Raw genomic sequence first — 27,333 nt, forward strand, 5'->3', positions numbered from 1 at the left:
CGGAAACTTCTTTTTTTAAACAGCCCCACCCCCCACCCCCCCGTTGGCAAATCTTGACTTATAAAGTTTAAAGGAGACTTTAAAGTGGAATAGCATTTCTGTTAATATGGCACTTTGCTGCAAGAAACGTCAGAAAATACTATGCCATTATGGAACAGCATCTATAAACACATTGGCAGTAGAGTTTTAATTTAGAACGTTGTGGTTTTCCTTTGCAAAAGCTGACTTTTAGTTAATAAGAAGTTGAATTCGCTGCTGCAGCAGATACTGTAGCTTCTTCGGATTCCACTCTTCTATCCTTTTGTGACTTTGCATAGCAAGTCAAATGTGATTTCCCCCCCTCCATGCCCTTTATGAGCCAATCGGTATTTGTACCATAGTAATAGAGAACCAGAACAGTTAAGCACTGGAAACCTTAATCTTGTTTTTGGTGAATGTCCTCGTGCCGAACGATTTTGTATATGACCCAGTAAAAAATGTTGAATATCAGAAAGGCTAGTGGAAAACAGGCTCGGGAGATGGTGTCGATTTTCTTGGCCCGATCAATGAATACCTTCCTCATGTCTTCAGGGCTTTTGGGGACAGGTTGAACTGCATTGTTTGGTGCTTTTGGAACCACTCCATCTTTTGCTTGTATACATGGTGGCCCCATTCCGTAGCCTGTAAAACTGAACCGATTTTCCCTTGAATCTTCATCCTATAAAAATAAACAAACAGGAAAAGTCTTCACCTAGAAATTCTAACAACTGAAATCTTCAAGACCCTTTATATCAGACTTCTGGAATGAATTAAGTTCGTAACCCGAGGTACCACTGTATACATAATAATCCATACCTGCCAAATCTCCCGCTGAAAAATGCGGAATCAGCAGCGGCGCGGCACCGGAAGTTGTGTAGAAGCAACTTCCGGGGTCGCTCCGCCCATATGTGGGCGCCGGAAATTGGGCAGAGCGGCACCAGAAGTCACTTCTACGCATGCCCGGCAGCTGCCGTGCATGCGTAGAAGCGACTTCCAGTGCCCCTCTGCCAGATTTCCGGTGCCCAGACATGGGCAGAGTGGCACCCAAAATGGAGGCTCCCTGGCAGGTAGGAAATCCAGGGGATTTCTGGGATTTTTCTCCATTCAAGAGAACAGCGGGAAACGGATTAAAATCCGGGGGGTTCCCACAAAAAACGGGATACTTGGCAGCTAAGATAATAATCACACCTCTCGTAATACTGTAACTATGTTAACTTGTGATCCTGGGCCTAGAACTGGGCTGTTACCAGGACACATGCAATAATAGTTAATGGCCTAGATGACCATTACAAGTGTGTAACTTGGTTCAGATGAATACCAAATTTTGAATTGAATCAGGAAGATTCAGAGAGATTTGGGGATCTTCCAAGGCAAAGTGGGTCTCCTTTGAACTGAGCTGCTCCTGAAGCATCAGATAGACTCAGATTGTTGGTCTTTTTGAAATTGCAAGTGTCTAATACAATTAGGGGACTTTAGTTTTCACTCTGACAGATCTACCTTCCGAACAGGGAATAATTTTTCTACATTAGGAGTGATGAAAAAGAAGGAACTGACTGTTCTCAACTGAGCAGAAGTGTCCCCGCAAAAGCCATAAACTGCTTTTATTGATCCCCTGCACCAATTAATTATCTTGAAACATTACCGGTTACTGATCTGCAGGCATTTCTACAACATTTGCTATTTTCATACAAACTCTGCCCAAAACACAGGAAGGTAAGCAAATCCTTTTCTTCATTTAGTTCTCCCCCCCCCCCCCAAAAAAAAATGGTTTCAAAGGCACCCAACACAAAAAATGTTGCACCTTTGCTTTTGAAATCTAGCATTTTTTTAAAAAAACCTAGAAGCACCTCATTGAAATATACTACTTTTATACCAACTGTCTACAAAACAACAAAAGTTGGTGAGGGTCATTGGACAACAACACAGAGCCTTCAGTATCATTGGCCTAGTCCTGTGGGATATTCAGCAAACACTTTCTGGGCTCCCTTTTGAGTGCTTGCTGAAAACTTTGCTATTCCACCAGGACTATGGAGGCAATTAAGAATGCATACTTCCACAATGGTTAATTGTTTAATGTCTGTTTTTAACTTTTCTACATTTTTATTGTATGATTTTATGTTTTATTGCTCTAAAACACTTTGATATAGGTTGTATGATGTGGTGGTATATACATATTTTAATAAATAAAAAATAAAAATAACCTGGGAAAAGAAAAACTACCCTAAAACTGTGAAGGCTGTCTTGGTAGAAACTTCCTTGTACCTATCTTACTTACATTTGATGGTACTCCTCCCCAGAGAAAGGGAAATGCCAGCTTGCCAATGGAGTGGAAACAACTCCATCAGAAGTCTCCCTGGTTGGCTGCTGGAAGGCTCCACTGGCTGGAAGCACTGGCGGAAGAATGGGGGTGCAGAGGGAGCAGACTGCCCCTGGCACCACTATTCCGGTATGGTGCCATCGTGGTGGCCCCCCGGGTGTGTGTTGCATACCCCAGTGCGCTGGGCGCTGCACCCCCACAGGTGGCGTGTCACGCCCCTACAGGTGGCATGTCATGCCCCCAGAACGCGTGCCACGCCCCTGCGAGCAGTGTGCCACACCCCCGGGCATGTGCCATGCCCCCGGGGGTGCCAGCTATGTCCCCGCCTGCTCTCCGCCCCGGTAGCAGAGTATGCAGCTTCGCCACTGGCTGGAAGGCTTTATTCTTGACTTTAGTACTGCTCAGTACTGGGCAGCTTCCAGATTAACTTTGCCAAGATAATGTCATATGAAGATTTTTGCCATGGCATTTTAGTATGTTGAATATTCCATTTCAAGGCACTCTCTCGTGTGGTGAGATGTGGTGCTTTGCCCTCCAAGGGAACATTGTTTAAGAAAAAACAACAACCTATGCCCAGTGTGTTAAATACTAGTTTCCTTAATGTGAGACCATATTCATACAAAGTGAGATTGAAAGAGTTACCTGTTGGTTACTTTTTCACATTAAAAGCTGATGTGTGATTATGCCAAATGATGGGTAAAGGTTATAATTAAAATAATTACATCATTAATTATTTTTAAAGGGTCTTAAAAACAAAAGAAGGCAATACACAATTATTTTATCAAAAAATACAGATGTATTATTTCCATAGGGTGCCTTCTAGAGGAAACATGACACAGATTTCCATGACAAAGGATTATTGTTTCTAGGAGACTTCGGCACTCCTAACCTTCTCTAGACCAGGCATCCCCAAACTGCGGTCTCCAGATGTTTTGGCCTACAACTCCCATGATCCCTAGCTAAGAGGACCAGTGGTCAAGGATGATGGGAATTGTAGTCTCAAAACATCTGGAGGGCCGAAGTTTGGGGATGCCTGCTCTAGACTATGTACCTAGTCTGCAGCTGAGCTTGATTAAAAATGTTCAGTGCGAAATAGTGAAATCAGTGCAACAATAAGAGGAAATTGCTTTCAAAACATGCCGGTATATCCAGAAAAAAATCACAAATAGGATGAACTCAAAACATCAACTGGCATCCAAAGGCAGCTCTTTTCAACAAGAAAGTCTACATTGGCTTTCCTGCAGGTATGGCTGCCTCCCCACCCCTGATAAACAAAAATAAATGAAGATTGAACACAACAAGAAAATAAATAACTGTGGATTGCTAACAAATGAAGAATAACAAAGATACAAAATGAAAATAGGAAATGAATGGTATGACATGATACAAAATAATAATAAAAAATCTTGTTTTTACTTCAAATACTATGCTATATAACTTCTTCATTATAGTTGTTGTTGTTGTTGTTTAGTCGTTTAGTCGTGTCCGACTCTTCGTGACCCCATGGACCATAGCACGCCAGGCACTCCTGTCTTGCACTGCCTCCCGTAGTTTGGTCAAACTCATGTTCGTAGCTTCGAGAACACTGTCCAACCATCTTGTCCTCTGTCGTCCCCTTCTCCTAGTGCCCTCAATCTTTCCCAACATCAGGGTCTTTTCCAAGGATTCTTCTCTTCTCATGAGGTGGCCAAAGTATTGGAGCCTCAGCTTCACGATCTGTCCTTCCAGGGAGCACTCAGGGCTGATTTCCTTAAGAATTGATAGGTTTGATCTTCTAGCAGTCCATGGGACTCTCAAGAGTCTCCTCCAGCACCATAATTCAAAAGCATCAATTCTTCGGCGATCAGCCTTCTTTATGGTCCAGCTCTCACTTCCATACATCACTACTGGGAAAACCATAGCTTTAACTATACGGACCTTTGTCGGCAAGGTGATGTCTCTGCTTTTTAAGATGCTATCTAGGTTTGTCATTGCTTTTCTCCCAAGAAGCAGGCGTCTTTTAATTTCGTGACTGCTGTCACCATCTGCAGTGATCAAGGAGCCCAAGAAAGTAAAATCTCTCACTGCCTCCATTTCTTCCCCTTCTATTTGCCAGGAGGTGATGGGACCAGTGGCCAGGAGGTGATGGGACCAGTGGCCATGATCTTGGTTCATTATAGTTAATCCTAGGCAATTATATATAAAGCTTGAGATACATGATCCGCAAATGTCAGGCATGTAGATTCTACTAATATGAAACCCATTTTAAACCCCTAGCACTATATGTCTAACGTAGGGTCTCTTAATATTCCAGCTGATGAAGAATAACGAAACAGGGCCTTGTCCTGGAGTTTATTTCAACTGGAACTTATCCTTAACATAAAGAAATAAAATCGTTTAAAGACTGAATAGCTAATCATATTTTTTGCCTGAGCTCTTGGAATTTTTTGCATTTTGTTTCTTTACAGAAAGAGACACAGTAGGAGTGAAGCAGACATCATTAGATCATTTCACAATGGTCATGTGCGGAACATATTGATGCTCCTTTCAAAGAAGTAGATCTGGAGCTGCATTAGTAAATGGTGAGAGGTTGCTTCTTTTCCCCCTTAGGGTTGCACAAGGGGCACCCTATCGCTGTCTTATTTGCTTATCTACTGAAGGTCTCTCGGATCCTGGCAATGCTTTAACATTGCATCAGTATAGGAAACCTTAATTGCTTCTTAATATTCTTAATATTTCTTAATATTTATATTGTTTTTGCAGAAGTATTTAGGTGTACCATATTTAGATGTATTAATTTCTAAACCGTGTTTTGAGGAGAAAGAAAATCAAGTGTGAATTCTATGTTACGAACTCCAAATTAACTACCACAAATTTTATTTCCATGATGAAGGGAGGCTGATCCTCTCTAGTAACAATATGTATCATCACACAGAAGTAGTAATGGAAGTTCACAGAGTCCACATGGAAAGACATTAGTTCAGACAAATGGACTGGGCCTTTGTTAATGACTGGGTAGCATGTTAGGACAAATGGGACATCTTCTACATAGTTTACCCTTAAATTTATATTGTAGATTTGAGGCAAAGTCCCGTCTATGAATTCTGCACTTCTCAAGCCATTGCTACGCCGCAATGATTCATTGATTTCATTTCCATCAAGCACTCCCTCATAAAACTTTCATCAAAATGGAAGGCAGACCAAAGAAAATAAAAGGGGGGGAAGAAATGATTATTAGTGAAAAAACATATAACCAACCTAGTCTACAAGTAGTATGGCATTTAGAACTTGGGTTAAAAAGCTGAAGAAAAGTAGAAAAGTAAATAAAGACTAGTAAAATGTAGCCTTAGAGTAACACTATATTTTGTTCAACACAAGCACAGAATTAGTATGCATGCTTGCTTCTTTTAAAGTGGAAATGCCAACAAGCAAAGCAATATCCACATGTATCATTTATTTATGATACACCTCCAACTTACTCTCTGCAACCTCTGTAAGTGCTTTTTAAAGGGCAAAACGGGTGTGAATTTTAGATGTATTCATCCTAAATATCTTTAGATCCAGTTCATGAATTTAGTGATACTAATTCATGCAAAGGCAAACCCCCAACTTGCACAGATGACTGCGGAATCTTCAAAATATGAGCACACAATTTCCCAACGCCTCTTCCAAAAGTTTCTAGTTCCAAAAGTTTCCATGCTTGCATTACTGATACCCATCATAGATGTGATGTTCTCTCTTCTTAAAAATATTTCAGAAGGCACAGCTCCCCATCATTATGTGGGGAGCCCACTTTGTGCAATGCCCATGTGGCATGATGGGAGGGAGCCCCACTTCCTCCCCCTCAGAACCTCCCTTGAGGTCCAGGCCTGTTCTGCTCATAGAAGAAGAAGAGGAGTTTGGATTTGATATCCCGCTTCATCACTACCCGAAGGAGTCTCAAAGCGGCTAACAATCTCCTTTCCCCTCCTCCCCCACAACAAACTCTCTGTGAGATGGGTGCAACTGAGAGACTTCAGAGAAGTGTGACTAGCCCAAGGTCACCCAGCAGCTGCATGTGGAGGAGCGGAGACACGAACCCGGTTCCCCAGATTACGAGTCTACCACTCTTAACCACTACACCACACTGGCTCCCAGAAGCCAATTGGAAGTCCAGAGGGTGGAGTTGGGCAAGCAGATCTGAGGGATAACTTGTTTCCATAGGCCTGTTCCTAGATTATAAATTTGGGTATGGACCATAGGCCACTGATCTTGCTGTCATGTTTCCTACCCACCTCCTTTCAGATAATGGGCACCGTTGCTATGGGCTTTGGTTCATCACTGGTTAATAGGGCTAGGAAGGAATGTTACCTGCAGCTGCAATTGGCCAAAAAGCTGTGATTTAGTTATTTTTTAAAAAATGTTTATTGTCGGACTTCCGGTCCGCCGCGCTGGAATGGAGGCGCAGAAACCTCACACTGCGAGGTTTCTGGCATCGCGGAGGGGGGGGGGGAAATCCGCGGGGGCACGCGGATCCCCGTAAATACCCCTGGTTGAGCGTCCAGGGGGCAAATTTTGCCTGGCGGAGCTCCAGAAGCGACTCCTCAGCTGCCCGGGAAGCCCGCAAGAGCTCCTGAGAGTCAGCCGAGTGGCAGTCGTGGGAGCCATTTTAGGCATACCATCGTTACCTCCAAGAAGCGAAGCTCCGAGCCTCCAACCTGCAAGCGGTGGATTCTTCCTGAAAAAGTTATGATCTGGACGAAGTAAGTTGAAATTAATCAATTTGGAACAAGAATTTGGCAGTGGGAGGCGGAGATTAAAAAGGGAAGTCATCTCCCCCCGATTGAGCAACTAAAGATCGCAGCAAGCTAGAAAACCCAGAAATACTGTAAAAAGAACTTTTTCCTGAGGCAGAGTAAAGGAAAAAGTAAGCGGTGTATTTATCTCTGCAAAAGACTGAGATCTAGTATGAGAAAAACCCCCTGCGAGCCTGGAGTCGGGTCAAAGGAAAGATCAGTCAGTCTGCTGAATGACGTCACAATACAAAGGAATGTGTCTGGCTGAATGTGAGAGACTGAGAGCTGTAAACAGTGAAAGAGGACTTGTTTTGCTTTGAGGCTGCTCAGTATTGACTCTGAGGAAAAGAAGGAGTAAAGAGAGAGATTTTGACCAAGTGGGACTAGATTCCTGGCTTTTTGTTTGTTTGTTCACTTTTCATTTATATTGGACCTAAACATCAACTTCACTGCCTGTCTGCATAAAGATGGAGGAGGTCTTAGACAAAGGACTAGGAGAGAAGGTTCCAGAGAGTGGACAGGAAGTCACACAGTGGGACTTAATATTGGCAACAATTTTGGATCTTACTAAGCAAGTGAGTATCTCCAAGCTTGATGTAAATTTCCTGAGAGAAGAGACTGTGGAGACATTTGTTTCTGACTTTAAAACACAGGAACCAACCAAAATAGAAAATCAGGAGAAGGGAGAAGAAAAAAGATTGGAAGACCAGGACCGTGCTGGAGTGACGCATGTAAAAAACCTAGAAGAGGAGAAAGATAATATTGAAGGGCAATATGCTGAACCAATGGATTTATTTTCTGAAAAGAACACTGTTCTACTGGTGGGGGGGGGTGGAACAGGGAGGAAAAGTAGGAGAAAACACTGTTTCACTGGTGAGAGAAGTGAAACAGGAGAGGGTAAAAGCAAAAAAGCACCTCAAAAAAGAGGCTGGGAAAATCAGCGCCCCGGTGAGAGAGGGGAGGATGCAAACAGTTGGGGGGCAGAAAGAGGATGAAAAGGTGCAAAGATATAAAGTGATGGGATTACAGAAGAGGGGGGCAAGAGTTCAGCAAAAGTTGGAATGGGACAGACTAGGGGTGGGTTGAGGGGTTCTGGATTATTTGGTATTGTTTGAAATAATATGGTCTGATCTCGGAATGTATTAAGGATTGTATGAAGAACCTGGCTGATACATCTGGAGACTTCGATTTCAGGGAAGGGGGGGTGGGAACTTTGTTGTGTGGGTGGAAGTAAATGGGTAAAAAAATTGGATGCGAATCTTATATATTTTTGGGTAAGGGAAAGAGATTAGGGGTTAGATAATAATAATTTTGGAGAGAGGATGTTAATAGAAAAGAGGTCAAAGTATAAGGAGAATGGATAATAGCAATGAAAAAGTTGAAACTTAGAAAAAAGAATGTGAAGTTAGAATGGGAAAATGCGAGAACTATTTTTAACAATAAGAACTCAAGAAGGGGAAATGAGGAAGCCTGAATCTGTTTTTTTTTCCTTTTTGTTTTTCTTTCTTTTTCCTTTTTTTGATTGTTGTATTTTTCTTTTTTGTGCTTTTTTCTTTTTTTCTGTATTTCTTGTTAAAATCTAATAAAAATTATATTTAAAAAAAATAAAAAATAAAAATGTTTATTGTCACAACTTTTATTTGGTTGGGATTCATAACATACTGAAAGGGGGACCCATCTCATAAGGGGTCTTGGGAGTGTCTCACTACAGCATCAGAACATGTTTGAGGGGCTAGGCTGCCCCACATCCAGGCTTCTGAGGGGTCTATGATTTGCCCACAATGTGGACTAGGGGAGACATAGGACAGCAGATGTTGTCTGCTTGTTTTGTCAGGATACTTGCTTATTCTATGCCAAAGGTTGTGGCAAGCTCCAATCCACATCAGTTTTCCCGTGTGTGTGTGTGTGTTGCACCTGTAGAACATGCCATATAGTGTGAGGGCCACAATCTCTGTCTTTGCTGTAACAGTGTTTTCAGCAGGTAGTGTGGAAACCTAATCCATGCATTTACTTAAGTCTGTAGTATTAGCTGCTGAATATTCTAGACAGAGCAGCTGAAGTCAATTTGCAACTGCAGCTCAACCCTGGAACTATCCGGTGCAGATTTCAAGGTTAAGCATCAATTGACTTTTCAATATCTAATATTCAGTGCTCATCCAAAAGTATCTGATCTTTGACATGTGATATTTTATATGCCTCAGTATGCAGTGTTCGACACATCGTCTGTCAGCACTGCTGGTTTACCGTATTTCCCCACATATTATTTCTCATTGAGCAATATTTGATACAGTACTTGGAATTTGATGGCACTTGATACCTGTCATTATCAAATGATCTGTTATCTAATAATCTGCACATAATACAGAATTTACTATTTACCGTTTAGTTTTTTTATATTTCTTGTGTTAGTTTGAGGCTGTAAGTGGCTACTTGCTCAGCTGCCTATAGTAGGAATAATCTCCAGACAAGTGGTCAGGATTTTAGTTTAAAAAACAAAAGAATAAGAAGATAATTGGTGGCATTTGTGGGCTGGTGGGCTTCTCCCCCCCCCCCCCCCCTTAAGGCCTCATTTCTCATGTGGGCATTTTTTCAACTAGAAGCTGGTGTTGTTTTGGGAAAAGGTCAAGCCACTTGTTTTCTCCCTCAATTATATAGTTCACTAGGAAAAATAAGTAACACCAAAAGCATGTTTGAATGACATAAACTGAAGTGATACATGGAGTGATTCCATTAAATGAATGCTTGACGAGAATAATAAAAAAAGGGAAACCAAAATGGAATCTCACAAAATATTTACATGTCAGTGGTTGGCTGATTACAACTTCGCTCCAAGAACTAATAAGAGGAACTGTGGTGAATTTGACACTGGAAGGGTTACAAGGAAAAAAAAGTATTTTCTACATCTTGTCCTAGAAAAAGAGACTGGTCCAGCACTGCAGCTCTGATCATTCCACTTTTTCAGTCTACTACAGTTTGTTGACCTGGATATTCTACCAGATCCTATGCATTTCTCGTTGCATATAAATTGTAAGGAAGGTGGGGCATACACATCTACATCCATATAGACACAGGTTTGACTGCAAAAAGAATCCTTCCAAAAAGTGGGAGAATTATGGAAATCAAGTCTACCTCTGTTCAAATATACATATTTGTTCCATGCCCTATCATGCATACAGCATTTGCAGTCTACATATTATACGGATAGAACATTATTCAGCAAAGCAAAGGAGGGGAATTTAGCTAACAATGGTTCTCCAATCAGGAAGGAACGTAACAATTAAATGTCAATAATTATCTCACCAAGGGACAACCCAACCAATCATTCATTCTCAATTCTTGAATGTTGAAGTCAGATTCCAAAATCATTAACAGGTTTCTAGATCATTGGCCTGATAGTGTATAAAATACCTATCCATATGTGTGAAACTCTGAGTGGATGGCATATGATTATTGAGTGGCAGTTTCATTATTCCTGACCACACTTCCCATACAGTATTTAATATTGCTATGTCAGAAATGGGATACAGTGGTACCTTGGTTCTCAAACTTAATCCATTCTGGGAGTCTGTTAGACTCCCAAAACTGTTCGAAAACCAAGGCACGGCTTCTGATTGGCTGCAGGAGCTTCCTGTACTTAAGCAGAAGCCGCGTTGGACGTTCGGCTTCCGAAAAATGTTCACAAACCGGAGGAGTTACTTCCAGGTTTATGACGTGCTGGAGCCGATTGGTTCAGCAACAAAGCCATTTTAGAACCAAGGTACGACTGTACTGTGTTAAGCAGCACATTTATTTGATCAATTTACACAGCATGCTTCTAATGTTCATGAAAGGAAATAAATGTAGGATGCAACAAATACCTTATGGTTGTATCCAACTAAGTCATATTCATAGTAGACCCCATGAAATCAATGGACTTAAATGAATTAATACCAAAAAATTCAATGGATTGACACTGAGTATGCCTTAGTTGGAAAGAGCCCTATGGAAAAAAAGTATTTCTTGATCTCTGCTCATTTCCTGGTTAGATAAAATCCAACTGGCCAAGTTTTTTCTTTTTTCTTTTAACCTGACTGCAGATTAAAAAGAACAAGAAAATTAGGTTGTTAATGAAATCAAATTACATGTTCTAATTTACCAATGAGAAAATCTATTCCTCTTACAAACTGAAATGGAACCAACTATTTGACCGTGTTCACTAATATTCATTTTTGTTCCATAGGGGCTTCAGCATGATACAGATTCTCACTTCTGCAGATTCTATCACATTATAATCTAGATGATTGGAGCTTATCTGCTAGCAATGTTAAATACTTCTAAGTTCTAGGTTACCTCCAACTGCGTAAGCCTATAAAACACCTGTGCATATGTGTATGTATTTAAATTTGTGTTGCATTCTGTACCAAGAAGAATATTGGAGTTAACTCATTGCCCCATGAATACCAGTCATTTTATAATATGATAAAGCATTTGAAGATTTGTCAAGACTCAGTGTCATGTGACTGAATTTTATTCCTGCTGCTTTCTGGGAAGAAAGATGAATGTCAGCTTTGAAACACGAGAACTTTACAGCCCAACCCTCAGTGAGAGTTACATTAGTCACCACCCATAAGGAGCTGTTGGGTTATAGGATCACATTGGCACTCTTTTTGTCCTTGGATACTCATTTGCGTCTATTTTTATTGGTGCAAAAAAGAAATGAAAATGTATTACAACTTATAAAATGGTCAATGTCTATTAAGTTGTGTGTGGGGTGAGTGTTAAACATCGTGTATTGTTTTGTTCCCCTTACAACATCTAGAGTGGTTTACTTTGAGCATGCCACCAGTAATGGACATAAATCTGACATCAGGAATCACAAGACAGCAAAACCAGTAGGAGAACATTTCAATCTCCCAGGACATTCTATGCAAGATCTCAAAGTAGCTCAGAAATAGACTGGAAAGAGAAGTTGCTGAATTGCAACTTATTACCAAACTTAAAACCATGGAGAGACCTGGTCTGAATAGAGAAATTGGATTCTTATCTCATTATACATGATAAAGCTATTTTTAGCCATCTCACTCCTTGCTTTTTCCTGTGACCAATTGCAGTCGTCAACAGGTTTACCATACATATCAGACAATCACCCATTCCCACCACCGTTTTGAGTAATACCCCCTTCCCACCCTCCCACTATATATAAGGGTCTGGTGACTTCTGTTGTGTATCTGAAGAAGTGTGCATGCACATGAAAGCTCATACCAATGACAAACTTAGTTGGTCTCTATGGTGCTACTGGAAGGAATTTTTTTTTTATTTTGTTTCCATATTGACTCTGTGTGGAATTGAACTGCTAAATACATGCAATGTCTAATTCCCTCTCTTGCCACTCTCCAATACAAAAGTACCAAAACCAAGTCTTACATAAGTTAAGTAGATTAAACAAATGAATACATTGGACCATAGTAGGAAATTATTTTAACACATTTCAAACCATCAGTTTCCATCGTGAAGGGGCAATCTGCTAGTATTCTCAGAGGGTGAAATTAAACTCTGTGCAGCAAGCTTCCACGAGGCTCTTGTCCCACTTAAATCCCTTTTTAATCCTTTCTCTGAAGGTTTCAGCGGGATTTGTGAATTACACAGGCCTTGTGCTGACCTTAGGCAGACAGAATGTTATCCTGTGTTAACATGTTACTTGTACAGCCACTCCTAAAACACTGTACCATTGTTACAAAGCAGACAGCCCTTTCTGCTGCCTGTATTTCTTTAACCTATGGCTGTCATATTTACCTTGTTCTTCTTCCTCTTTCGGTGGAATCTCAAAAGTTCTTTATGCTGCCTTGACACAAAGTTTACAGCTGCATATTCCAGAAGTGCCGAGAATACAAAAAGCAGGCACACCGCCATCCAGATGTCAATTGCCTTGACGTACGAGACCTATAGATAGCACAGAGTAAAAGACTGCTGGTATTAGAAACACAGATGGGAAGTGCAGTGTCTCCTAATGTCAAGGAAAGAGAAATGTGTTTCCCCAAGCCCAGAGAGAAAGCTAGTTTTACAGGGGGGAAGGGCAAAGGCCAAATCTATATTTCCCATAAAAGTAACATTTCCTGAACACTTCACACTAAAAGCACTATCCTAAGATTTCCTGTGCCATTACATATAAATATATAGGGTGAAACCTACTAGCTATTGTGCTAACACAGCATTGCAAATCATTCTTCTTCTTTGGCAACCACTCATGGCTGAGTAAGATTGTCTTCCATAAACACGGTTTTAACAGTGAATCCGTAAGTGACTATGGAGGACGATTCTGGATCCACATGTCCTTCCACAGTGGGGACATCGGTTTCCAGGCAGGAGTTGAACATGGTGTGGATTTGCCAAGCGTGCTTTCCTCTTAGCACGTTTCTCCCTTGCATCCTGAGTTCGAGTGTCTTCAAAGCCCTTTGTAAAGGCTGTTTTCCGATTGGAGCGCTCGCAGGCCAGTGTTTCCCAATTGTTGGTATGGAAGGAACAAAAAATGCTCACAATCTTGCCCACTGAATATTTTTGAATCTACCAAAAATGTCTTATTATTCTAGATATGACTATGTCTTTGAGCTCCACATGTCCCCACATGGTCATATGGTTCCCATTTCCAGCTTAGATTGGTAGAGTTCCACAAATTAACTTATTTTAAGATTTAAGCTGGTGGTAAGATCCAGTGATGCCAGCTGCTTTTAGAATTGACTTCTGCTCATGTAACAGCACTTGTCCTTCTCTTTCCATTGCACCCACCTATCCTTGAAATCTACATTGTGGGGTTGGGGAACTCACTGTGGAAGACTTTTGGGGGGGGGGCAGGGTTGCAGGAAGAACAAGAGAGCCCTATTGCATTCATTTCCACAACACTGACACATACCAAAATCAAGTGCAGATGAGCTCAGATTAGGCATTTAGCTTTTTAAAGTTGTTTGCCTGAATAGGAAAGTGAAAATTACGTGTGTTTTGTTTCTAAGATCATGCTCTTTACAAGCAGTATTTTTTTTAAAAAAAGAAATATTTCTCAAAACAAATTTTAAGTGCTAGTGAGGAATAGATCAGTTCTATTTAGATATTTAATCAGATTTGATGAAAATTTTCGCTGTAAGCCAAAAAGGAGCTGATTCACTTTGTTAAAGCGTCTGTAACTTTTTTTGGGGGGGGGCATATCCTTTAACTACAAAATAGTGCATCCCAGCTATTCAAAACAGTCAGAACTTTAGCTTTGCATAATAATAATAAAAAGCTTTGGAGCTAGAAAGAAATATTTCAACTTTTCTCTTATGAATAGCTGGGATGTAGTATTTATCTAGAAGCATTTGGAACCATTTAAAGAAGCAGCAAATATTCCACTTTTACGGGCTGAACACAGGATTTCAGCCCAGTTCCTCACCACATTCATTATGACAAAAGAAATTAAGCTACACAGCCAAGTGGACTATTTCTTTTCTTCACAGACATTGGCCAATTCTTTCTCAGAACTGAACATCTAGTAGTAAAAGTTTCAAACAGTACAACACTTCAGAGCGCTTTTTAGTTTCAGTTATATTGATGTACCGTTCTGTTGAAGCCAGCATCAGGGTTTCTTCAAAGTGAAAGGAAACAGAATTTGACCTTGGAACAGTAAATCAAATAACGGAGATCTCACACTAGTGATGCTTTATGTCTGCCATCACCTTGTGAACTACAGGGAACTGTAAGACCTGTGTGTACAAATCAGGGTGTTGTAACTGCCAAAAATGTGTTCAGGAGAAAAAGAAATAAAGCTACTACTTACAACTATATTCACTACTTTATGACAATGGGTATCAAGTGGCTATTGCACAAGAGAGTTGCAATACTACTTCTGAACAGCAGGTTTTGTAATCATAGGTTTATTATAATACCTAGCTGAGTCATTCAAGTGCGGCTATATAGAGATTTACACATATAATTGAAATAAAGGCTAAAGTGCACTACACAAATGGTTTAGCTTTAATCCCCAAAACCTGCCCCACTGAAAAGATCTTCCAAGGTTTATGAAGGTGCACTAGCCACCCCCATCCAGATTCTGCTGAAAACACTCTCTCTCTCCAATTATAATGTTTGCAAGTATCAATACTTGAGATACCCCATGATTTGTGAATCCACCCACACTGGATTCTTAGTGGTATCTGGAAAAGGCCAAAACCTACAAGATGATGGACTAAGATAACAATGAGCATTTACAAAGATTATGACGAGGAATGGGTCCTGTTTGCCCCAGGGAAGCTATTCTTGGCAGCAGCCTCATGGCAATTGCAGCTTCAGCTCCAGCCCTCAGCTTGGATCTCAGCAAATCTCTGGACAGTTCCACATGTGTGGGTCTTAAGTACCTTTGCTTCCAAAAGTAGTTGTCACAAGAAAGCACCGTTAACTGATCCTAAGGGGTCCTGAGGGAATGTGGCACAAAAGGAAGTAGATCAATATAAAACAAATGCCCTAATGCACAGCAAGGAATATCTCCAATGAGAATCTACATTTCCATGACCAGCAGAGAATTTGACATAGCTGAAAATGATTAAAGCAATTTAAGGTTAGTTTACAAGGTGAAAATGTCCTCTGCTACTGCAGATCTTCCATAAACATACTTTATATTGCTAGTGGCATGTGTTTTAAGACTAGGAGGGCTAACACACAATATTTGCTGTTGTTGTTTAGTTGTTTAGTTGTGTCCGACTCTTCGTGACCCCATGGACCATAGCACGCCAGGCACTCCTGTCTTCCACTGCCTCCCGCAGTTTGGTCAAACTCATGTTCGTAGCTTCGAGAACACTGTCCAACCATCTCGTCCTCTGTCGTCCCCTTCTCCTAGTGCCCTCAATCTTTCCCAACATCAGGGTCTTTTCCAGGGAGTCTTCTCTTCTCATGAGGTGGCCAAAGTATTGGAGCCTCAGCTTCAGGATCTGTCCTTCCAGTGAGCACCCCTTCATGGATCAATGCCTTGTCGTGGCGAAGGGGCTTGAATAACTCAAAGAAGCTATGAGCTATGCCATGCAGGGCCACCCAAGATGGACAGGTCATAGTGGAGAGTTTTGACTAAACGTGATCCACCTGGAGAAGGAACTGGCAAGCCACTCCAGTATCTCTGCCAAGAAAACTCCATGAACAAAGACAACACAAAATAGACGAAAACAAACAAACAAACAAACAAAAAGCTCCATGTTCAAGGAGGAACAAAACACACAGAGAGAAATATATAAAGTCCAAGAGCTTGCATACCTTTGGCAGGGAAGCCCGTGACCCTGAACTCTGTGTTGTCATGGTGAGTACTGTTGTTATTCCTAAAGCCACTCTTGCTGGTGCTGCATCCATATTGATCCAAAACGAAACCCAGGAAAGTATGACAATTAGGAGGCTGGGTATGTACATTTGAATGAGATAATAGCCCATCTGCCTTTCAAGGTGGAATCGAACTTCAATACATGTAAACTTGCCTAGTTATAACAGAGACGAATCGTTAGCGGAATTAGCTGCGTTTTTTTTTTATCAGCGGTGAGAAATGCAACGATACAGCAATTTTTAAAAATAGCTCTCTGTTTATAACAATTGATGAAAGTGACTAATCCAGGGGTTGGCAACCTAAGGAGCGCTGGAAATAGTGTTTGCACGTGCGTGCGTGCGCGCACACTCTGACCCACCGTCTGTGGGACCGTGAACTGCCCTACGCCACAAAAACTTTGCTGACCCCTGGACTAATCTATAATTTTTTCCAGGCTTTTCTTGCTCTTTTCCATTTCTATTTAGGGGAAAAAATACATAGGATTCACAGTATACTTAAATCATGTTACATGCCACAGGCAAACAGTGAATAGCCTTTCATGTCATGATTGTGAACTTCTAGAGCAGGTGATACTGACTGAAGAGAATGCTGGACTAGGTAGTAGGGTTGCCAGACTCAATAGAGGACAGGACTTCTGTGCCTTTAATTGCCCTGCTCTCTTTTGAGTCTGGAAACCTTAAAGAGAAACCAGCAGACCCTTTGTTTAATTTCCAAGCAAAGGGTCTGCTGGTTTCTCTTTAAGGTTTCCAGACTCAAAAGAGAGCAGGGCAATTAAAGGCACAGAAGTCCTGTCCTCTATTGAGTCTGGCAACCCTACTAGGTAGACATTTCATCTAATCAAGAAAGAAGTTTCTTAAGAGTACTGAAGAACACAGGCTTTGGGTTATTTAATCATTTGTAACATCACTCTGACTTTACATAATAACACTGCACAGTCACAACACAACTTTGAAGGCCACTTTAACAGCCATGGCTTCCCCAAAAGAATCCTGTGAACTGTAGCTTGTTAACAGTGCTGAGAGTTGTTAGGAGACAACCCACAGAGCTACAGTTCCCAGTACCATTAACAAACTACAGTTCCCAATAGTCTTTGAGGGAAGCCATGACTGTTAAAGTGATGTAAAAGTACTTTAACTGTGTGCTATGGCTATTCCCTAAGTCAATGGGAGTGCTTCTCAGGCAACTAGGTGTTTTAACCCACATTATTACAAATGTCTTCATCATAACCTGCTTCTGCATTAAGGAATTCAGTTTGAGCTTTGTACAAGGCCTGATGAAAACTGGAACATTTATTTGGGAAGACCGGGACAGTTTCCTGTGTGTGAGGAAATAAGTCATGCTTTCCCAGTTTTCTTGGGAAACTGCTGACTTAAATCCTTGTTATTAATTCTCCATTTTCCCCTCTGATCATTTTATTTAATCAAGGAACTCTTAATACAGGGATTGGCATATGGTTTGTTCCACAGGTTGATCCACAGAGGCAGAGGCATAGCTCTGCCAGCTGACACAAAGGTGATTAAATTTCTGTTTTGCTATCTACCCAGCAGCAGTCTAGCTCTACTATATTTCTGTGCAGAAGCTAAAATATAGACTATGGTTGTTCTGAACAGTCCACCTTGCTGAACTTTTGGTGGGTTCAAAGAGGGACCATCTTTTTTTATGCTAGAAATAATGCTACATTATCAGGTAGAACAATTTCCAGGGACATTCCAGGGCTGATTTGAAAGTACATGGCTTTGTAGCCACATGCCCTAGCTCTTACTTTAAAGAAAAGTCTTTTTTTAAAAAAAATGGATGTAAAGTCCTCAGACCACCTCATAGTATTGTAAGCTTACTATGTACTCTCCAACCCCTCACATGACTTCCTTTCTGCCCTGGATATTGCCAAATTCCTTCCCTTTTATGCTTTTCTATCAGAATCCATGGATAATGGGTATTGAGACTTAAGATCCAGGTGAAAAGATGTGGTATTATTATTTTTATTATTTTATTTATTATTATTATTATTATTAATTACCCACCCTTCACCCTAAGGTCTGAAGGTTACAACAATTTTTTTAAAAATAGTATGTTCCAGAATGTGTGAGACTTAGGTTCAAATCTCTGTTTAGACATGAATTTATTGGCTTCGGTTCACTGAGTCTAAAAAAGAGCTCTGACAGGAAAAACCGAAGATTCCAACAATCTACCTGAATTCATTTGTGTTTCATTGCATGCCTCTTCCCCAACTCCTTTGGCTTTCACCCAAAACCAAATCTCCATGTGCTTCTGCTCCCCTGTGTCTCCCTGCTTCCTTCTTGCCTTTCTTAAGCTCCTACACATAAAATGGACTCATAAAACTATACTTTGGATTCTTTTTTTCCTACTTCAAAAGTCTGGCGCTGTTTTTCCTATGACATTATGATCCCCTTGGTTGCCAATTGGTGGTGGCAGCCATAATGTTCAGCAGACAACATCCCATCGCTCTCCACAAGCCATTGCTGCTTTGTCATCACTTGTTTTGAGTACATTGCTGAATACTCCTAATGACTAACAGGAAAGAGAAACAACGGGACTTCAGTTGTCAACAAACTATGTGATTCTTCTACCTGTGTTGTAATGCTTGGTGCAGTAACATAAATCTTTATCTTCTTTCAAGAGAAACTGTGGCAAAGTGAGTCCATCGGCCACCTGGACAGCCCCTTTTTCTTGCCACTCAAAGATGAGATCGTTCATCGTGTATCCAACTAGGAATTAAAAACAAAGCATACAGAAGCTGTTGTCATAACATAAAATTGGCTTAATCTCCAGATTCCATTATGAAGGGAAATTTTCAAAAATTTTCCTGAGATTTCCCTAAATGAAGAAAAGACATTTTCTTCTTTATCATTCTAATTAATATTTATCATCATCATCATCATCATCATCAGTGTAAAGTGTAGGATGAAAGGTTTCTGAGATCCTGTCTCAAATTAAGCTCAAATTAAGCTCCATTAAAAGTGCTGATCTATTAAATCAATCCTTATTAATTTCATCAAAATTGCCCAGACGTTCTGAAATATTCCATCTATTTGTTTGTCTTCCATGAGGTTTTCCTTTGATGCTTAGCTGGGCAGTGATGACAACAATGCAAAAAAGGTATAGTGTAAATGTTTCATGTTTTAGTTTGGATTCCTGTGTTCTTTTGTGTTTGAAGTTTTAAATAACTACAGAATCTAGAAAGCAACCTTAGCTCTAAAATAGTGTTATCATGTATATAACCTTACTGCTGTGTTTCTCAATGCACAATATCATGCAATATTACCCTATTACAAATCCACAGAAGAAGCTTACAGAAAGAGAACCACAGATGCATATATTTTTTCACACCTTGTATACATTCAGATGAAAACCAGCTGTGTGTAAAACAAATTATCATTTGAAGCATGTAGATTCTAGCCAGGAGTAAAATCTCATGAGTGCAACTCATTGAACTGACAAGGAACAACTGCTATGTCAAAATGGATTTTCCAAAATGAGATTCATTCATTTAATATGTATTTTAATTATAATTATCTGCCATGACCACTAACTCGTTCTATGTTACAATTCATTTAACTATGAAAAATGCATAGGCAATTGCTGATACAATATTTTCTTTCTACCTTTTGTCCTTTCGAAGACATGAGGCAACCTGGAATTCACTTTTTCATTGCTATGTTTTAAAATCACTAAGAAAAGTGATTTTTGCACTCATTTCACAAGCTAGCAAGGTTATGCTTAAAATTGTACAAGGCAGGCTTAAGCAGTATGTGGACTGAGAACTCCCAGAAGTGCAAGCTGGATTTCGAAGGGGCAGAGGAACCAGAGACCAAATGGCAAACATGCACTGGATTATGGAGTAAGCTAGAGAGTTCCAGAAAAACATCTACTTCTGCTTCATTGACTACACAAAAGCATTTGACTGTGTCAACCACAGCAAACTATGGCAAGTTCTTAAAGAAATGGGAGTGCCTGATCTGTCTCCTGAGAAATCTCTATGTGGGACAAGAAGCTACAGTTAGAACTGGATATGGAATAACTGATTAGTTCAAAATTCGGAAAGGAGTACGACAAGGCTGTATATTGTCTCCCTGCTTATTTAACTTATATGCAGAATTCATAATGTGAAAGGCTGGACTGGATGAATCCCAAGCCAGAATTAAGATTGCCGGAAGAAATATCAACAACCTCAGATATGCTGATGACACAACCTTGATGGCAGAAAGTGAGGAGGAATTAAAGAACCTTTTAATGAGGGTGAAAGAGGAGAGTGCAAAATATGGTCTGAAGCTCAACATCAAAAAAACTAACATCATGGCCACTGGTCCCATCACCTCCTGGCAAATAGAAGGGGAAGAAATGGAGGCAGTGAGAGATTTTACTTTCTTGGGTTCCATGATCACTGCAGATGGTGACAGCAGTCCCGAAATTAAAAGACGCCTGCTTCTTGGGAGAAAAGCAATGACAAATCTAGACGGCATCTTAAAAAGCAGAGACATCACCTTGCTGACAAAGGTCTGTATAGTTAAAGCTATGGTTTTCCCAGTAGTGATGTATGGAAGTGAGAGCTGGACCATAAAGGAGGCTGATCGCCGAAGAATTGATGCTTTTGAATTATGGTGCTGGAGGAGACTCTTGAGAGTCCCAAGGACTGCAAGAAGATCAAACCTAACCATTCTGAAGGAAATAAGTCCAGAGTGTTCACTGGAAGGACAGATCCTGAAGCCGAGGCTCCAATACTTTGAGGGCACAAGGAGAAGGGGACGACAGAGGATGAGATGGTTGGACAGTGTTCTAGAAGCTACCAACATGAGTCTGACCAAACTACAGTGCAAAACAGGAGTGCCTGGCATGCTCTGGTCCATGGGGTCATGAAGAGTCGGACACGACTAAATGACTAAACAACAACAAAGAAAAAGATATCAGACTAGTGAAGGTTGAGATAGTATAAATTATTCCACAGAGTTGTAGCTGGGTTGAATTTGTGCTTTTCATATACAGTATACACACTATATAGCCTGTGCTAAAACTTGCATTTGCACCAGCATGTACCTAATCTGTAACAACAGAAATGCCAATTTTAATAAATCTGGCATTACGGGAGCAACAAGACAGCATCCTAGGCAGCTATGTCAACAATACACATCTAGTATTTGGGTTCCATTATCAAAAGTAAACCATTTTAGCATTATGTAATAGGCACATGGAAGAGACACTTAAGGGATTTTCTCCACAGATAATACAGAAATTAAGGTGAAAGCTTTGGGTGCTCAGATGTCATTAACTCCGCAATCCTATAGTTCCTCTGAGGGCATCTCAGGGGCCATATGAAACATCAGATCTCACTCTCTGAGATTGCTACAACAATAGGAATGGTGGTCTGATTTAAATTCCTCCTCCCCAGTGGTGTGGAAAGATGTAAAGCCTTGGCCCAATGTCAGGACAGTCCCACAAAGGGATCTGTTGGGGTGGTTTGGATCGTGTGACAGAGTGGTTTAAGACAACCTTTCTCAACCTTGTGTTCCCAGATGTTGTTGGACTAAAGTTCCCATCATCCTTAGCTAGCAAGACCAGTGGTCAGGGATGATGGGAGTTGTAGTCCAACAACATCTGAGGACACAGCGTTGAGAAAGAAGGGTTTAAGGGAATGTGTGCCAGCCCAGGAGCTGGTGTAAATGAAGCACCAGAAAAATCAGGAAAAGTACAGAAAACATGCCTCCACCTTCACTTTCATCCTACTGGGAGAGAGCTCAGTGGGGTGTTTGATAAGGCAGAGAAAACACCTCCAGTCTCCTTTTCTTCTACTCCATGGTCTTATGGAAGCTCACAGAAAGAAAGGTTCTTGTTCTATCTTTTCCCCTCAAAATGCATCTTTAGAAAGTTGAGGGGGTCGTGCTCCATCCCTCATGGCTCAGGAGGCCCCCTCAATTGTTCAGAGAGGCTTGGAGGACAATCATGTGCCTGTGAGGGACTATTCTTGTGTGAACTTATCTAAAGATGGAAGCCACCAAGGAGACCCCCTTTATGTCTCTTCCATATACTGTACCTATTATGCAATTCAGTACATGTTGTTTTTAAAGCTAAGTGATCTAACACTATACAGTGGAACCTCGGTTTATGAACACCTCGGTTTATGAATTTTCGGTTTACGAACACCGCGGACCCATCTGGAACGGATTAATTCATTTTCCATTACTTTCAATGGGAAAGTTTGCTTCAGTTTATGAACGCTTCAGTTTATGAACAGACTTCCGGAACCAATTACACCCATGCTTCAGTTTATGAACGCTTCAGTTTAAGTACTCCGCGGACCCATCTGGAACGGATTAATCCACTTTCCAGTACTTTCAATGGGAAAGTTTGCTTCAGTTTATGAACGCTTACTCCGCGGACCGTCTGGAACGGATTAATTCACTTTCCATTACTTTCAATGGGAAAGTTCGCTTCAGTTTATGAACGCTTCAGTTTATGAACAGACTTCCGGAACCAATTGTGTTCATAAACCGAGGTACCACTGTATAAGACTGAGATTTTACACACTTCTTGTCTATCAAAGAATAAAGAGTGGCGGCATCAGCATTATTTTTCGGGTGTCTTTCTTCAGCAGTGTGTGATCCCAGACAATCAGGAATCAAAAGGAGAACATAGTGTCCTTGCATCACATAGCTGATGAAATTCATGGTGGTGTCACAAAGGGTAGACAAAACTTTCCCACTGTTCTCTCTCTGAATTGGGCAGGGAGAATGAATATGTTTGTACACATTACACAAGCAACTGAGCTACATTCCCTATTTTGCCACAATGCGCTAACAGTTATATTGTTTTCCAGGGCTATGGTGGAAGAATTTTGCTGGAATCAATTTCTAGTTGCACTAGGTTCTGCATGTCTGGCTGGGTCAGATGGTAGATATAATGTCATGCAATCTTTACGTGCACCCCCATTTACATTTTGCAACAATGGGAAGTTAGTTAGGATTCAGGGGCGTAGCCAGGATGAAAATCAGGGGGGGGCAAGGGGCGGGGAGCAAGGGGCGGGGCCAAGGGGCAGGGGCGGGGCCACATCGGAGCAGCCCGAAATCGGGCTGCTCCGACTCCCTCCTCCCCCTCCGCGATAGGAGGGACGAGGGGGAGCCAGGATCAGCCCGAAATCGGGCTGCTCCGACTCCCTCCTCCCCCTCCGCGATAGGAAGGGACGAGGGGGAGCCAGGATCAGCCCGAAATCGGGCTGCTCCGACTCCCTCCTCCCCCTCCACGATCGGAAGGGACGAGGGGGAGCCAGGATCAGCCCGAAATCGGGCTGCTCCGACTCCCTCCTCCCCCTCCGCGATCGGAAGGGACGAGGGGGAGCCAGGATCAGCCCGAAATCGGGCTGCTCCGACTCCCTCCTCCCCCTCCACGATAGGAAGGGACGAGGGGGAGCCAGGATCAGCCCGAAATCGGGCTGCTCCGACTCCCTCCTCCCCCTCCGCGATAGGAAGGGACGAGGGGGAGCCAGGATCAGCCCGAAATCGGGCTGCTCCGACTCCCTCCTCCCCCTCCACGATCGGAAGGGACGAGGGGGAGCCAGGATCAGCCCGAAATCGGGCTGCTCCGATCCCCTCCTCCCCCTCTGCAATCGCTGGGGCAGGTGGAGGGAAAGCCCCAGAGCCGCGCAAAGCGGTTGCCTGGCTTTCTCTCTGCCCGTCCCACAGCCAGCCGGCTAGAAGGGACGTCTCCCTTCTCCCTTGCTGGCTGTGGGGCGGAGGGAGGGAAAGCCAGCCAAACGCTTTGCGCGGCTCTGGTGCTTTCCCGCCGCCCGCCCCACAGCCAGCCAGGGAGAAGGGAGACGGCACCGGGCGGGCAGTGGGGCAGGCTGGCCAGTGGCCCTGCTTCTAGGGGGGGGCAATTGCCCCCTCCTGCCCCCCCTGCCTACGCCCATGTTAGGATTGGTGAAAGGAATTCCAGCACAGTTTCCTCCTCCACTTTCCCTTTGAACAATGGTACAGAAATTACCAAAGAGGAGAGACATGTTATGTGAGATCAGATAAACACTTCATGCATTAAGTTTGTACTGCAATAAATATATTATAGCACATTCCATGAAGATCCCATTCAGTTCAATGGGATTGCATTTTAAAGTGCCACATGACTATTTTCTGCTTTTGCTATAATAGACTAACATTGTCCCATACATGACATTGGCAATGAGAAAGCTATGCATCTTTTTACATGGTTATTTAGTTCATTTTAATTTATAATATCAAAATTTATAAGTGATCTTCATGGACAACTAGGAGACTACATAACCTACTAAAGGATGAATGCATCATTGGCTATAGTTTAGAAATTATTGGAACAGCCTGCCAAACAGTGAGACTTTGGACTGGTCCTGAGCAGTTGTCAGTCTCCTGTTCTTTCCCAATTCAGTAAGACTGCTTTGTTGGTAACAGTGTCAAATTTATTTCATTTCATTGCAATCATGAGCTGACCCAAGACATATAAATATATTAGGATAACTCTGTGTTTATGCTACTGCACCAGAAACGACATCATTATCAAATACAGTTTGTGCACCAGAGGGCAGAAAGTCACTGTGCTTGCCTCAGTGGGGAAGAGTGGGATTGTGAAGAGATGGGAGCAGACAAGCCGACCATGGTGTATTCAAACAGCCTTTCAGAAACCGCCAAGCAAGCTAAATTTTTGTAATTCTACATGCTTGATACAGGGTAGAACCAATAGGGATATGATTAACAGTCAGTATGATAGGACAGTCTTGGATAATAAGTTTGTAGCATGTCTACATAGCAAAAATATCACCAATGGGCATCTTTCTCCAGCCTACCTTCTAGGTTTGCCATATTTTGAAGAGCAAAGAAGAGGACACTATGGCGACTCTGATTTTAAATACTCCTACTATATGTAGCCTATAGAAGCTGAGTGGGAAGGGGGGAGGAGAAGAGAAGAGGAAAGCAAGTTTTCAACCACCAGTTATGTCTATTCTATGTCTCATTCAAAAAGTATAGCCAGAGACATTTTGGTAAATTTAAAAAATCTGCCCAGACAGAAATTTAACCCCTGAAAAAGAAGTGTCCTGGAAAAAGAGGCACATAGCAACCCTACTTATCCCTAAGCTTTGACTATGTGCCACCTGCAGCCCAGTCATCCTGGATGAGAAACAAGCCCCCTCCAGGCATTGACTCCACACAATCCCATTCCTGTGGTGGAAGGCAGTGGAGACACATCCACTTGTCTTGCTGCCATCATCACATCTTTGTGGCCTGCCCCTCCATTGCCCACATGTTGGGGTAGTATCTGAAGAGTGGCGCCTATTCTATATGTACCAGAGGTTCTAAAGCACAGGGAGGCAAGCAGGCTCTTTCTTCAGATATCCTACTGAGTAACACGTTGCCACCAGGGGTATGGGATCTGTGGAAATGCTAAGGAGGAGATAGTGGGGGCAGGAGGCACAGCCCCATTCTCTTCCTCCATGTGATTATGATCATATGGAGGAAAATGCCTTAAACTATGGTGAGGGGCTTACTAGGCAAATTGGTGACCTATATGTGTTCCCACAAAGGCTAGTCTGGTCTACATGTTGATATGGACTCTGTGGCCTTAAAATAGAAAAAAAGAAAACTGGAAGAAATCTTTAATTTTATTTTTCAATGTTACTGTTCCATTCTACAGAATGACCAGCATTAATTTGCTGGATACCACCCCCCTCTCTTAGTTTTATCATATACACAAAAGTGCCCTCAACAACACAATGGGAGGCTCCATAGTGTTTTTGTATAGGAAGCTTTTGTTCACAAAGAGCTCGATTGGTTTAGACATTTTGCCTTATAGTTCTCTGAGCCGAAGTGACTTATTTTAGTCCTGTTCTCATTATTTTTTTACAAATTACTATTTAGGACACATGTTCCAGAGCAGCTTTGCTTTGCTAACTGAATCTGAGTGGATCTCTAGGAATCCCGCTGTGGTTCAAAAATATCAAAATGTTGACTGCAGTGAGTTTACTACTTTTCTGCAAAGCAACCCAATAACATGCCTTTAAGCAGGCTCAAATGCACAAGGCTCTACTTGAAGAGTAGAATTCTAGGAGCTAGATATATCACACATGCTTTTCAGTGTGACCTAAGTTCCACTGAGAAAAACAAGTGGATACCGTGGTTTAACATTCCAGCCCGCTTATTCTAGTCTGACTGGAGGCCAATCACTACTATTAAATAAATCTCACATACATATAATATAAATCACCCAATAATTGCCATTTTCTGCTGCCCCATATCAGGACCAGTAGCAGGGCAGTTTGGCTATAACATAGAAAATGTGAAAGAGAAGGCATCCGTGACTGCATTTCCACTCTCCAAAATTCACTCTACAAGCAGAAGGAGAGGAAGGTGGAGGTCTTATTGTGCAGAGGGAAGTCCATTCTACTTCTGCATGGACACCATTGGATTTCACCCATTTCTGCCTATAATATTTGATCCATATAACACCAACATGAAACATGATGCATTTGAAGAAGGCAGCTTTTGCCTATGGAAGCTTATGCTGCAATACATAAGTTGCCTTCAAGGTGCCACAGGACTATGTGCTATGAACATGAGAATACTATGTTCACACTTACAGCTTTCCAGCTGCATGATACATGTTTGGACATCCATTGGGAAATTTTTGAGGTCCATTGGGCAGGAGAGTATTAAAGTCAATCTGAAAGAATACAGAAGAACTATTATAAAGTAAATGTTGGGCAACACACATTGTCTCATATTCAAAATTACTACACACACACACATCCATTATCAATAAAGAACAAGAGTCTTGGCAAACAGGCAGGTGTACAAACCATTTAGGCATCTGGAAAATAATATGAAGTCAATATGCTTAATTCGGGGGGGGGGGGGGATAAGGTTTGCAATTCTACCTTACTTGGAAGTAAACCCTATGAAAATAAA

The 27,333-nt window shown here is 41.7% G+C and overlaps 1 protein-coding gene across 1 annotated transcript in view; it reads right to left on the minus strand.

The window, feature by feature from the left end:
* Window positions 1-415: 415 nt before the first annotated feature.
* Window positions 416-27,333, minus strand: part of GLRA3 (glycine receptor alpha 3) — a 51,628-nt gene continuing 24,710 nt past the window's right edge. Inside the window, exons 4-9 of the mRNA XM_060278711.1 lie at window positions 27,006-27,088; window positions 18,985-19,122; window positions 16,336-16,550; window positions 12,862-13,008; window positions 11,419-11,424; window positions 416-697 (exon numbers count right to left, since the gene is read on the minus strand). Coding sequence (XP_060134694.1) covers window positions 416-697; window positions 11,419-11,424; window positions 12,862-13,008; window positions 16,336-16,550; window positions 18,985-19,122; window positions 27,006-27,088 — 871 coding nt within the window. The remainder of the gene's footprint in view (window positions 698-11,418; window positions 11,425-12,861; window positions 13,009-16,335; window positions 16,551-18,984; window positions 19,123-27,005; window positions 27,089-27,333) is intronic.

Source organism: Zootoca vivipara, chromosome 9, assembly GCF_963506605.1.
Source record: "Zootoca vivipara chromosome 9, rZooViv1.1, whole genome shotgun sequence".
Lineage (NCBI taxonomy): Eukaryota > Metazoa > Chordata > Lepidosauria > Squamata > Lacertidae > Zootoca > Zootoca vivipara.